The following is a 14,280-nucleotide window of genomic DNA, read 5'->3' as shown; positions in this document are numbered from 1 at the left end:
AAATGGAAATTTGATGAAAATTTTGAATGTTTCATCATTTTCAAACTTTGAAATTTAATGCCTATAAATCAGAGACTTATGTCACACAATATAGTTACTAAATAACATTTCCCACGTCTACTTTACACTAGAGCAATTTTTGACACATCATTTTTTTTTTGTTAGGAAGTTAGAAGAGGTTCATCACCAATTTCTAATTTTTCCAACAAAATTTACAAAACCATTAGTTTTAGGGACCATATCACATTTAAATGACTTTGAGAGGCCTAGATGACGGAAAATACCAAAAAGTGACCCCATTCTGAAAACTGCACCCCTCACACTGCTCAAAACCACATCCAAGAAGTTTATTAACTCTTTATGTGCTTCACCGGAACCAAAGCAATGTGTAATTAAAAAATGAAAATTTCACTGTTTTACATAAAAATTTTATTTTAGCCATAACATTTTGCATTTTCATAAGGGTATAAGGGAAAGTGCACCATAAAATGTAATGTGCAATTTCTCCTGAGCACGCTAATACCTCATATGTGGTGGAAATCAATTGTTTGGACGCAAAGCAGGGCTCAAAAGGGAAGGAGCGCCATTAAAATTTTTGAAAAGCAAAATTAGCTGGAATCATCAGCGGACGCCATGTCACATTTGGAGAGCTCCTGAACAATAGAGCTCCCCCAGAAGTGACCCCAATTTGGAAACTAGACCCCTCAATTAATTTATGTGGATGTTTGTTGAACCCCTTGAAGCCCCGGGAGCTTCACAGAAGTTTATAAAGTTGAGTCATGAAAATAAAAAATTGACCACAAAATTGTTGCTTAAACCAGGTAGCTTTTTTTCACAAGGAAAAAATGCATCATGAAATTTATTGTGCAACTTCTCATGAGTATACTGATACCTCATATGTGGTGAAAATCAATTGCTTGAGTGCACAGCAGGGCTTGGAAGGGAAGGACCGCCATTTGAATTTTTGAAAGCAAAATTTTATCTGGAATCATTAGCAGACGACATGTCATGTTTGAATTGTGTTGCAGAGGTCCTGATCAGAGTGAAGAGGGAGCGCGATCGGTATTGATAGCGGCAATTGGGGGGTTAAAAAGCCAGGCAAGCCTACTTTCAGGGGCAGGAGCTCAGTTGCCGGGTAAGCCGAGTTCCGGGCCACGATCGTAGGTGCACAGCCCCCTGTGCCCCCACAATTTTTGGGTCAAACCGGTATGTCCCTGGATGTTAAGTCACCTTAAAATAGGACGTATCGGTATAGCCTGCGGTCTTGAAAGGGTTAAGCCAGTTGTGAATCCATCTAACTGATTTTTTGTTGCTTCCATACTTGATAATTTTTTCAGTGAGGATGTTGTGACGCCCTGGTCTATCAGGTCGTCACAGGGTATTGTGCAATCTACCCTTCTGTGCAATATCCACCTACTCATGGTTACGGGTCCCTAAAAAATGGTGTTGCCAAAGACCAGCTAATAAAAATCCTAGGAACACTCTGCACCACACCCACCAGACACACAAGTGGACAGCCTGAGTGGAAAACGGTCGCCCACTTAGGGGGTTGGTTAAGGGGAGGTCAGGAGTGTCAGGAGTCAGTTGAAGTGAGATTCAGGAAGTAAGAGGAGGTCAGGAGCTGGGTTCTGTGAAACTACTAGGTAGCAGACGTTGGTCTGGGCCTGGTAGGAGCTGGACCCCCGGTCACAGGGATCGTGACAAGGGACACAGCATTGTCGTGGAGGACAGCCGGCGGCCTTGTACCATCACCGGGCTGGGACCAGGGCACGGCGGGGTACGTGGACTCTAGGTCAGGGAGTAGCTTCAGGCAACCTGACAATTTACCCAATGAGAACGGAACCTTCAAAATCCGCTCTCCACCCGCCCCAAAATCGGGGTACTAGCGCAACAAGAGGGATAGGACTTTCCACAAATACGGTCCAAGAAATCCCAAGCGTGAACCCTGAGAGCAAGCTCTCTCAGTTAGCCATACTGGGGAGCGGGACCCGACTAGTTTCAGGCCATAGGGACCAATCAGAGAGAAACAAGGTGCCAAGGGAAAGGTCACAGATCAACAGGTAACACCAACGTAAACGGCACCCAGGTGTGCTCCCCCTCAGCGGCAGCTGTGTCCAGAACTTTGGTTTACTACAGTTGTCGGGATCAGCGTTATTGGGCTGAGTGAGTACGCAAGTGACCCATAGTTCCCCAACGGCATCTCCCTGTCACCATCACCGAGTCCCGGGGCATTCCCCTTACCCGTGGAGGGGTTAGACACTTGGCTGCCCACTCCATCGCCACCGGATACTCCCAGCCGCAGCGGTGGTACTCCACCTTACCACACACCACGGGTGGTGTCACGAACTGTAAATACAACATCCCCTTTAAATACCCCCTTAATTCGAGTGGTCGCACCACCCCCAGGTCCGGACGCCCCTCGAGCCACCGCGGATCCGGATCCGAGCAGCCCGGCTGCTGGCACGGGGGCGGTACAATGTCATGTGACACTTTATCGAATGCCTTACTGAAGTCAAGGTATATACTATATCCATAACTTTCCCCTTGTCGGTGACTTTGTTGTAGAAAGAAATCAGGTTGGTCTGACAAGATTTATTGGTCAAAAGCCGTGCTGGCTTTGGTTGATTAATGCCTTCCCATCCAGGTACCTAAGTAAATGTTCTTTGACAAAGATTTTCCTGCAATAGAGCTCAGGCTTACCGGCCTATAATTCCCTGGATCCTCCTTTTCCCCCTTTTTGTAGATGGGAACCACATTTGCGCTTTTCCAATCTAGAGGAACCTTTCCTGTTTCCCATGACTTATTGAAGATTATGGCAGCGGTACTATTATTTCCTCAGCTATCTCTTTCAAGACTCTTGGGTGTAAATTGGCTGGACCTGGGGATGTCGTTTCCTTTAACTTGGCTAAGGGTACCTTCACACTTAGCGATGCAGCAGCGATCCGACCAGCGATCTGACCTGGTCAGGATCGCTGCTGCATCGCTACATGGTCGCTGGTGAGCTGTCAAACAGGCAGATCTCACCAGCGACCAGTGAACAGCCCCCAGCCAGCAGCGACGTGCAAGCGACGCTGCGCTTGCACGGAGCTGCCGTCTGGAAGCTGCGGAGACTGGTAACTAAGGTAAACATCGGGTATGGTTACCCGATGTTTACATTAGTTACCAGCGCACAGCTGTGTGTGCAGGGAGCAGGGAGCCGCGCACACTGAGCGCTGGCTCCTTGCTCTCCTACCATAGCTACAGTACACATCGGGTTAATTAACCCGATGTGTAATGCAGCTACATGTGCAGAGAGCAGGGAGCCGCGCACACTGCTTAGCGCTGGCTCCTTGCTCTCCTAGCTGCTGTACACATCGGGTTAATTAACCCGATGTGTACAGCAGCTACATGTGCAGAGAGCCGGAGCCGGCAGCACAGGCAGCGTGAGAGCTGCAGAGGCTGGTAACTAAGGTAAATATCGGGTAACCACCTTGGTTACCCGATGTTTATCTTGGATACAGCTTACCTCAGCTGTCAGACGCCGGCTCCTGCTCCCTGCTCGCTTCATTTGTCGCTCTCTTGCTGTCACACACAGCGATCTGTGTGTCACAGCAGGAGAGCGGCTTTGAAGAAAACGAACCAGGGCTGTGTGTAACGAGCAGCGATCTCGCAGCAGGGGCCAGATCGCTGCTCAGTGTCACACACAGCGAGATCGCTAATGAGGTCACTGCTGCGTCACAAAAAGCGTGACTCAGCAGCGATCTCGGCAGCGAGCTCGCTGTGTGTGAAGCACCCCTAAGTGTTCTAATATCAATTCTTTGCTTATTGTTACCTTGGACTCCCCCTTACAATCACTTCTATCATGATTATTGTAGATGCTTGCATTAGTTGTTTGGGAGAAGACAGATACCATCTACGGATTTAGTATCTCCACCGGCTGTTCCACTTTGTTGACTGTTTCACCTTTTGATTCTGAAGGACTCCTATGGTCTCTTTCACTTTTCTTTTCCTTTTAACATACCCCCAAAATCCTTTAAAGTTACTCTTTGCCTCTTTTGCAAGTCTCAATTCGTGTTTGGCCTTAGCTCCTTTGATGCTTATCTTGCAGAGTCTGCCAGGTGCCATGTATTCACCCCTAGGTCTAAACCCCATCTCCCACTTGTATGTTTTAATTTTCTTTTTAAAGGGGTGGTTCACCCATATTTTTTATTGCCTAAATCGATATTATATTGAGAAACAATGTTTCTCTCAAATACCTTGCGTTGGCAATAGTGCATGTGAGAGGCGCTACTGCAGACCACTGTTCCCCCGTCCAGTGATGTCCCTGTCAAGTGCTGCACACGTCACATCTGTGCAGCCGGCTGCATTCTGAGCCCATCTGCTCCCTGCTCTCTCCTCCCTCTTCCCTCACAGCACAGCGCGTCTCTTGGTTGCAGCGTTTCTGCGAGGAGGGAGGAGGGATGGGGGAGGAGGGAGGAGGGAGCAGGAGACGCGCTGTGCTGTGAGGGAGGAGGGAGGGGGAGCAGGAGACGAGCTGTGCTGTGAGAGAGGAGGGAGCAGATGGGCTGTGATAGCGGTGAAACACCGCTCACAGCTCAGAGTCTGGAAGAATGTAGCCGGCTGCACGGATGTGACGTGTGCAGCATTTGACGGTGACGTCACTGGATGAGGAACAGCGGTCTGCAAAAGCGCCTCTCACAGGCACTACTGCCAACACAAGGTATTTGAGAGAAACATTGTTTCTCAATATAATATCGAACTTGACAATAAAAAAATATGGGTGAACCACCCCTTTAAGCAGGTGATGTAATTTTTTGTTCATCCATCCTGGTTTATTTAGGTCTTTCCCAATTTCCTTCCTTTTAGATATTGTTAGTTCTTGTGCATTATGGATTTTGCAGGCACTCACAAGTAGCAATCCCCATTTCTATTATTAAATGCATATTTGTGGCACACAGCTTTCCCTATCCTGCACGTCCCTATTCTACACTATCGCTCTCCTATCTATCGCAACTACCTATCATGAAACCCATAGCTAAGCTAACTGTCTGGCAGCAGCGGCGGCGGCAGCACCTTACCTAACATTTCACATTCGCAAAATGGCATTGACGCCGCATGTCCGCATTTTATATGCAGACGGACATGTGACTTAAGCAGCCAATGATACAAGCCCTTGTTTCTGAACCTTGTGAATGTTTGCTGTGTCATGATTGGCTGCAGGAACATCAGGAAATAAAGTTAGAAAAAAAATGGTGCCACCAATGTTTTTGTTTTTGTTTTTTTAACGCCATTAACCGTATCATAAAAGTAATAAAACAGCTTTATCCTTCGGGTCGGTATGATTACAGCAATACCACATTTATGTTGTTTTATTAATCTTTTAACACTTTTACAAAAAAAAACAATTTTATTGAAAAAAGAACAGTTTTTCCATTGCTGTATTCTGAGAGCCATAGCTTTTTCATTTTTCCACTGATGGTGCCTTGTTTTTTGCAGAACCTGATGATGTTTTCTTTTATTTACGTGCAACTTTTTGATCGCGTTTTAAACTAATTTTTAGCGATATTATGAAAAAGCATCAGTTTTTCTTGACGCATTTTGTATTTATTTTTTTTTCATGGTGTTCACTGACGGGGTTAACTACTGTTACAGTTGTATAGATTGGATTGTTCCAGATGTGTTAATACCAAATGTGTACTTTTTTGATTATTTATTGTTTTACATAAATATACGCATTTATTGGTAGCATATTTTTTTCTTTTTTTCCCCCCTTTATTTAGTGATTTTTTTGTTAAATATTTTTACTTTTTATTTTTTTACTTAGTCCCTCTCTGGGACATTAACTTTTATTACATTGATGGCTGGCGTTATCTATTGCAAAGCACAAGCATTGCAATTGATACCTGTCAGTTTTACACTGACGAAAGTCTCTAAGACTGTGCCCCTGGCATGGTCTCAGAGGCTTGCCATACCTGGGTTGCCTTGGCAATGATTGGACCCCCATGATCACATTGCTGGGGTCCCAATTGCTTGGGAGAGGGTGTTCACTCGCTCTCCCCGCGCCTAAATGCTGAGATTGATCTTGTTTTCAGCAGTTAGGGGGATGAACATCCAGTGAAGGCATGGGGACCACTCATGGCTGCCAGAGCTGGAGCTCAGCTGTCGTTTGGCGATCACACAGGCACAGCTCCTGTGCCCGAACAATACCATGACGTACCCCGTATGTCATCAGTCGGGAACCCCTTCCCAACCATCACGTACAGGGTACATCATATGATGGGAAAGAGTTAAATAATTGGCGTTGAAAAGACCTCAGAGTGTTACATTTTTTTAAGGCCTATTAGTATTTCCAGTATTGTGATTTTGTAAAAATGTTCGAACCTGACGAATTTAAATTTTAACAGATTCTATCTCTAATTGTGAGCCAAGGATTCCATGAACAAATCTTGATCTCTCTAAAGAGGTTAAATGATGACAAACAGGGATTCCCGAAGATTACACTCCTCAGCTAGATTACACTCCTCAGCTAAGCCCACAGTCCGATCTGTTGTAACCCATTTTCACAGGTAAGTCTTGTGGTTCCTCAAAGTTACAAGCTGGTTCCTCTCCTCTTTTGCTGCCCCTTCTGTCATTTCTCGTACCAGCTCTATTTGACATAAATTTAATTTTTTGGAAAGATTTGCCAAACCTGGTAAATTTCAATTTCTAAAGATTCGATCATCTCTGCTCATTAGTGAGGTGCGGAGGGCAGATATTTTTAAGTCATTAGGACATGCCATGTTTTTCTCTAAAACAAAGTTGGAATCTATTCAACCTCATATGGGGTTTTTGTCTTCCTCTCCATAAATACCGCAGGTATGAAGATGATGGACCTTCCCGTGTCCCAAGCATTATACACTGAAGCTGTGATTTGTTTTATCTTTTTATTGATTGTCACCTGCCACAAAGATGTGAATTATAATAAAGTAGCAGAGTAAGAGAAGAAGACAATCAGAAGATGGAAAATGTTTAGTTGGCAGCCATGGTGCTGGAGATCCAGGAGTTGTAGTTGCAGACCTTGGTGTAGACACCAGGATAGTTCCTGAGGGCACAGCCGTATCCCCAGGACACAATACCCTGGAGACGTCCACCACAGACCACGGGTCCACCAGAGTCACCCTGAGGAGATGCAAAAAGACATTGTTAGATTTTTATAGAACTAAAGAAGTTGCAAATATTATGTATCAATATTCTCAGAGATACATTTATGGATACTACTGCCATTTATGGGTCTTCTTGAAATATGAGCTATCTATCTCCTGGTAAAGGTGGCCACTTACAATCCATCGCTGTTGATCGAATGTTCATGCCGCCAACTAATAATCCTCTTGAAAAATATAAAATGTTCATGTAACGAAATCTGAAATATATCTTATCTTTAAAGAGAAGGTAATAAGCCATTGCTGGACAACTATGGCTGCAGACATTCTCTTGTGACTTAAAGGGAACCTGTCAGGTCCCATATGTCTTCTAACCTATTTACCAGAATGGGGACATATACCAGGAGGGACCCAAGAGTAGGGCAAAGAAACCAGGAGCGGAATATGTATACCAGGAGGGGACATATATATCAGCAGGGGCCCAGAATGTGGAAATACATACCAGGAAAGGAACACGTATTACAGGAGGTGAACATGTATACCAGGAGGTGACATATATATACCAAGAGGAGCCCAGGATGAGGCCATATATACAAGGAGGGGGCCATTTACCAGGATGGGAACATTTATTCCAGGATGGGGGGCATATATAGCAGGATAAGGGATATATTTACTAGGATGGAAGACATATATACTAGGATATTTACCAAGATGGGCTCAGGATGAGGGACATTTAACAGGGAGAGGACATATCTACCAGGGTGGGAGGTATATATACCAGGATTAGGACATATTTACCAGGATGGAGCACATATCTACAAGGATGGGGGGTATATATACCAAGATGGGGAACATATTTACCATGAAGAAGCCCAAGATTGGGGACATTACTACATAATGCGGGGGAGGGCAACTCATATGTCTTTATAGGCTTTAGAATGCTAAATTTATAGATACATATACATACCTCTGATCAACATAGAGGGGGTCCCAGGGCCAAAGTTTGCATTGGGGGCCCATCTAGTTACCCCACTGCCCTTGCCCTTTAAGTTATAAACCCTTTTTTATACTTTGATTTTACACAATATTATTAGACAGGGATGGTTAGGCAGAGATTTTTAGCCCACACATGTCCCTGCTGCTAGGTTAGATGACATATGGGACCTGACAAGTTCACTTTAAGAATACTGAGATACCCATTATTGGGTCACTGATCTGACAGTCATGGGATGAGAAATCCACATTACCTGGCAGGAATCTTTGCCTCCTTCCAAGAATCCAACACAGATCATGTTTCCGGTGATCTCTCCGGGGTAGGCGTTGCTACACTGGGCGGCGGTCAGGACGGGGGCGCTCAAGCACTGGAGGAGGTTGGGCATGTTTGCTGAATGTAAATTTACATTGAGTATTAGATTTAGTATGTAAACCCTAAAATTATTAACTATCCAGACGATGATTTGCACAAATGCATTTAAAGTGCAAGAGCCCTTCTCAGATAACTATTAATAACCTCAGTGATAGCAGCCAAGGCTGAAAATATCAGGATTTCTGCATGTGGGGTGGGCTCATACTCCAGACTGAATAAATTGAGATGTTTTATAAATTTGTTTCCATCATTTACAGATGAGTAACATGTCCCCACAGACCGTCACACATGTGCATTTAATGCATGGATTAGTGAAGGGGTCCTAAAAAAGTATATCTTTAAAATATATTCTCTTAAAAAGCTCAACTCCTGAGCAATCTATTCCCCTGAGCAGTCTCCACTTCTGAGCAATCTCCACCCCTGAGCAATCTCCACTTCTGAGCAATCTCCACCCCTGAGCAATCTCCTCCCCTGAGCAGTCTCCACTTCTGAGCAATCTCCACCCCTGAGCAATCTCCTCCCCTGAGCAGTCTCCACTTCTGAACAATCTCCACCCCTGAGCAATCTCCACTTCTGAGCAGTCTCCACTGTTGAGCAATCTTCATTTCTGAGCAATCTCCACTGCTGAGCAATCTTCAGCCCCGAGCAATTTTTACCCTTGAGCAATTTTCCCCTCTGAGCAATCTCCAGCCAGCCCTGAGGAATCTACACCCCTGAGCAATTTCCACCCTGAGCAGTCTCCACACCTGAGTAATCTCCACCCCTGAGCACTCTCCAAATTTTAACACGTCAGTAACTTATTTTTTTACTTCCTCCTAATTCTTGACTTACTTCCACTGCTGAGGGTGTTTCCCCATCCGGCGATCAGACAGCTGGTGCCGGAAGCAGGGCAGCCAGTGGGCAGACCAACAGTCTGGACGTAGGAGTTGACGGAGGCAGCAGAGGCCAGCTTGATCAACATGATGTCATTGTCCAGGGTTCTGGAGTTGTAGCTGGCGTGTCTGATGACTCTGGAGGAGCTGATGAACTGCTCGGTACCTTCACTGACGGCGATGTTGTGCTCTCCCAGTCTGACCTGCAGGCTCCTGCAAGAAAATGTATATTTGTCTTGAATTTTTTATGATTAGTAAATATTGATACATTTCATAAAATACTTAAAATTCCTTAGATTAAAAATTGCACATACAAAAACTAGGGGGGAAGGAAGGGGCCAATGTATCAGCTTCACAGTGGTGGATCTGATCTCCATGTATCTGGTCCACCACTGGGATGTTGATACATTAGCCCTTACCCTCCCCCCTTTATGTATGTGCATTGCCTACCACTCATGACCATGAGAAGGAGAAACACATTGGGAGGCATGCAGGGCAATTGTAGGGAGAAATCATTCAGGGACAGATGTGAATACCATTGTAACCTCTTAATCTTGCTTTTCTATATACTCCCAATTTTTAACACAGCATACTGTACACTATATGTGCTCTGCTCATGATATCAGACTATAAAAAGGATGGTGTCAATACCACAATTGCTTTGTGTGGTCATAATGTCTACCTTTATTTCAATGATTCAGTTTTGGTTACAATTCCGGTAACTTACGCCTTGTAGCAGTGAGCGGCGGAGACCACCCACAGGCTGTTGAGCAGGGCTCCACCACAGAAGTGGTAGCCGGAGTTCAGGGATGCGATATAGGGGACGGAGTTCTTGGTGCAGGTGTAGCCTCCGACAATTTTGTCTTCATCCTCAAAAGCAGCTGAGAAGATTACAATAAATCAGGTTATATATTGCTACATTGATGTCTTAAAATGAGCAATGTTCTTCAGAAGGAAGCATCGGACTCACCAGCAGCTCCGAGGAGCACACAGATCAGGAGGAACTTCATGATGATGGATCCAGAATGAATATGGAGGGGAAACCACCAGTATTTATACCCAAAATGTTATCACCCATCTACCACCTCGTCACCCAAAAATAAGTTAATAAATATCCACATAACCTAAAATATACACATAATCTGTGGATGAAGGTCACGTTGTTGGAAATGTTCTTTTGACGTTGTTGAGTAGTTGAAAAGTTTCTGTCCTGGAAGATAAATCATCATATGTTATGCTGCTTGTCTTAGGCCGCCTTCACACGTCCGTGTCTCCGATACATGTGACGCTTGTTTCCGCACATGCCAGAGACACAGACACACGTAAACCCATTAAAATCAAGGGGTCCGTGTTTTCACATGGTCCGTGTTTTCACATGGTCCGTGTTTTCAGATGGTCCGTGTTTTCACATGGTCCGTGTTTTCACATGGTCCGTGTGGAGCATACGCCTGACCGTATGGTATAAGGTAAGGTAAGGTATATAAGTGATATAGGGATGCAGGTGAAAAGTGAAATCTGCCCGGCAACAGACAGTTGGAATTAGCCAATAGGGGATGAGCTAGTGCTGAGGGAGAGAATCAGTATCTGTGGTAACGTCAGTGAAGGTCCAGGCTGTGACAGGAACAGACGTCAGGTCTGAGGAGCAGCAGAGCTGCATAATATGGGGGATTTGGGACAGGAAAAGAAACTAAGAATCAAGGAAGCGAGATTCTGACCAGAGAAAAGAGCCATCTACAATACAGTTACTTGAGTCCAAGTCTAAATCCACTGAGCAAGTGAATGACCGAGAGACTGATCCCTAAGGGAGACGCTCAGCAGTGCGGTCCTTAATGGCTTATATCTCAAGAAGAAACAGTACACGAGTCGAATAGATAGATCCAGAAGCGTGAGAAGGCGATTAGCCCAGTCTGGCCATATTGGTGTGCCGCCCCGTGCTGGGCAGCCGAGCCGCTCGGGTCCGGACCTTCAGTGGGTCGCTCGAGGGTCCCCGGACCCGGGGGTCCATGGTCACTCCGATCAAAAAGGGGTTGGCGGTGTGGGGATGTAGGTGTACGGCCGGAGCCGTGTTTAAGTTCGTGACGCCACCCACGGGATGTGGTAAAGGTGGACACTACCGCTGCAGTTACGGGGCACCCGAGGGAGATGTTGCGCAGCAAGTTGTTAACCCCTCCGTGGGTAGGAATGGTGGCCCCGGGACCCGTTGGGGGAGTCGGGCGGTGCAGGGAAATGGGCGGCCGGAGGGCACTGATATACTCACTATTAGTAAACACACGAGTCTCTGGTAAACCAAGGTGATGGTGGTCGGTGCCCGCAGCCGGCTTCAGTCTGGTCCCCCACCCGGTTGGTGGTCTCTGTCTTTCTCCTGCACCTGTTTTGTGATGGTGGACTACCTGCACTTGCAACTTCAGGAGTCCGCTCCCTGGCTTGTGGTTGCCTGAGGAGCCCTTTGCCCTGCAGACGCTGGCCCTTGGGATCTCTCTGCCATAGCGGTGGCTTTCTATCCCCCTCATTGGGCTGTTACCTTCAGTCGGGACTTTGAGTGGGACAGGACCTGTAGTCCTGGTCGCAATCAGTTAATTAGCTAGCCCCCAGTAGCTTCTGGACCTAGCTTCAGGGTCTGAGTACCCCTCTTTGTGCTCCGGTTTCCGAGTCGGTTCCCCGGGTCGGTACCGGCGGGCCATTACCCTGTCCCGGTCCACCACGGTTCCACCAAGCCGTCTTCCCGGCTCCTGCAGACAGAGGCCTCCGTTTGCCTCCTAGCCAAAGGTACCCGGGCTCCTACTCTAGCACCTGTCAGTCTGCTACAGGCCTGTCACACAGGCCTGACCTTCTCCACTGAACTCTCAAACTGAACTACTGTCTTATCCCGCCTCAGGCCATCCAAACTCCTCGGTGGGCGTGTCCAACCGCCTGGCTCCGCCCCCTGGTTTGTCCATCAAGCACTGAGGGGGGTGACTAGGGTTTAAAAGTTTGGCTGCTATCTCCTTGTTAAAGGACTGGTGTAATGCGGGGGCCTTTCTGTGATTACCTGGCCCGGCCAGGGCGTCACATTGGCACAATCTCTACGGGAGAGGAATATGACATGGAGCCGCAGAGAGGACTCAGCGACTCTAGAGGACTGTGATATCAGGAGGAGCCGAGTGGTGGTGAATTGCTTAGGCCTATGTGGAAGTGTAAGGACATATGAGAATGAACACGCTACAGGAATATGTCTGGAGTTACTCTTCAATGCATATGAAACATCCGATAAGCAATGTGCCCGCTATCGTGTGTATAGCATTACCATTTCTATCAGAGTGGTGGCTTCCTTTCCTGAGTGAAGCAACAATTGGTCATGGAAAGCCAACACTAACGGCAATATGCGGCCAGCACGGACGTACCTCCCACACAACACAAAGTTACACACCCAGCCAGGACCACATCTTTCATGTAGCGTGCCGGGGTGCAGCTTTCTCACAATCTCAGGCTTGCACAGAGAGTTCGTCGTCTCGCGCAACCGCACCTATGTTTTTGGCTCTGCCCGCAATGGGGCAAAGCAAAGTGCACCTGCGCAATCCGGGAATGAGTACGCAAGCACACGATTTTGCCAAGCTACGTGGATGATGACGGAAGCTTCATCCATGTTAATCATCAAAGGAGGGACAGGAGCTGAAAAAGAGAACGCCCATCCAACCAGAACGGTTCATTTACATACATGGCACCAAATTGTATAAAGGTATTTGTGGGTCTGCAAGGGGAGTCAGGGAACAAGTTGTACCTTCATAGAATGCAGCCCAGGAGCTGCAGAAGGTGATATTTTTGGTTTAACACTCAAAAATCCGGTGACAGGTTCCCTTTAAGTGGGATACGATAGGAACTTACAGTACTTTGTAGTTTTTAGTTAGATAGGGAAGATTACAGAAGAGAGGACCTATGCTCCTAATATTATTTTGAAGGGTGTTTTGCACTCGGACACAGGGCCGGACTGGGACTGAAATTCAGCCCTGGAATTCAAACCAAAGCAGCCCACATGCAAAAATCGGGCTGCTCACTGGACCCCGCCGCTATAGTGGTGGCCGGCGGGTGGCGGCAGCCACAAAATAATTTTAAACAGCAGGCAGTGCGGGCAGGGCCAGCTCCAGGTCTTTGTGGGCCCCGGGCGGAAGAGTCCCAGTGGGCCCCATCCACACGCAGACACACACATACGTACACATACATATACATATTTAAAGAGAAACTCACAAAAATACATATAGAACTGACACATCTATACAGTCATATACACTGACATACATAGATACACATCATACATGCATACAGACACACACAGCTCTGCTGCATACATACACACATAGCTCTGCTGCATACATACACACATAGCTCTGCTGCATACATACACACATAGCTCTGCTACATACATACACACATAGCTCTGCTGCATACATACACACATAGTTCTGCTGCATACATACACACATAGCTCTGCTGCATACATACACATGTGACGCCCTGGCACAGCCAGGTTGTCACAGAAAGAGTTAATCCTCCTTGGTAATCTGATCTCACACCGGTGCAGCCAGACAAACCACAGCCCCCCAGTGTAAGAGAAAAGCAGAGGAGAGGGGAGGGGCTGGAGCAGAGAGTGTGTGGAGGGCAGACAGGACAGAAGTCTGGTGTTGTAGCTCCCAGGCTGGGAGTGAGGCGTGGTCTGAAAGGGCCGGGACAGGCCGTAGTGAGGAAGGGGCCAGAACAGGTAGCCGGAGCAGGGCGGTGGCCCCTCGGTACCTGGGTACCCGGATCACTACAGGGGAGTGGATTCCCCGTTCCCGGCTGAGGAGAAAGAGGAAGAGAGTGGAGAGAAAGACACTTGGCTGCAGGGGAAGAACAACAAGGGCTGCTGCACCGTGTGTGGGACACTAACACCCCCGTACCGAAGGCTGCGGAC

The 14,280-nt window shown here is 46.9% G+C and overlaps 1 protein-coding gene across 1 annotated transcript in view; it reads right to left on the bottom strand.

Moving 5' to 3' along the window:
- Positions 1 to 6,926: 6,926 nt before the first annotated feature.
- LOC142310678 (trypsin-like) overlaps positions 6,927 to 14,280 on the bottom strand; it is an 81,761-nt gene continuing 74,407 nt past the window's right edge. The window contains exons 2-5 of the mRNA XM_075348260.1: positions 10,084 to 10,237; positions 9,316 to 9,569; positions 8,366 to 8,502; positions 6,927 to 7,137 (exon numbers count right to left, since the gene is read on the bottom strand). Coding sequence (XP_075204375.1) covers positions 6,988 to 7,137; positions 8,366 to 8,502; positions 9,316 to 9,569; positions 10,084 to 10,237 — 695 coding nt within the window. The 3' untranslated portion in view covers positions 6,927 to 6,987. The remainder of the gene's footprint in view (positions 7,138 to 8,365; positions 8,503 to 9,315; positions 9,570 to 10,083; positions 10,238 to 14,280) is intronic.

Source organism: Anomaloglossus baeobatrachus, chromosome 5 (assembly GCF_048569485.1).
Source record: "Anomaloglossus baeobatrachus isolate aAnoBae1 chromosome 5, aAnoBae1.hap1, whole genome shotgun sequence".
NCBI classification, from domain to species: Eukaryota; Metazoa; Chordata; class Amphibia; order Anura; family Aromobatidae; genus Anomaloglossus; species Anomaloglossus baeobatrachus.
Note: the sequence above shows the minus strand (reverse complement) of the source record. Positions and strands in the feature narration are given on the sequence as shown.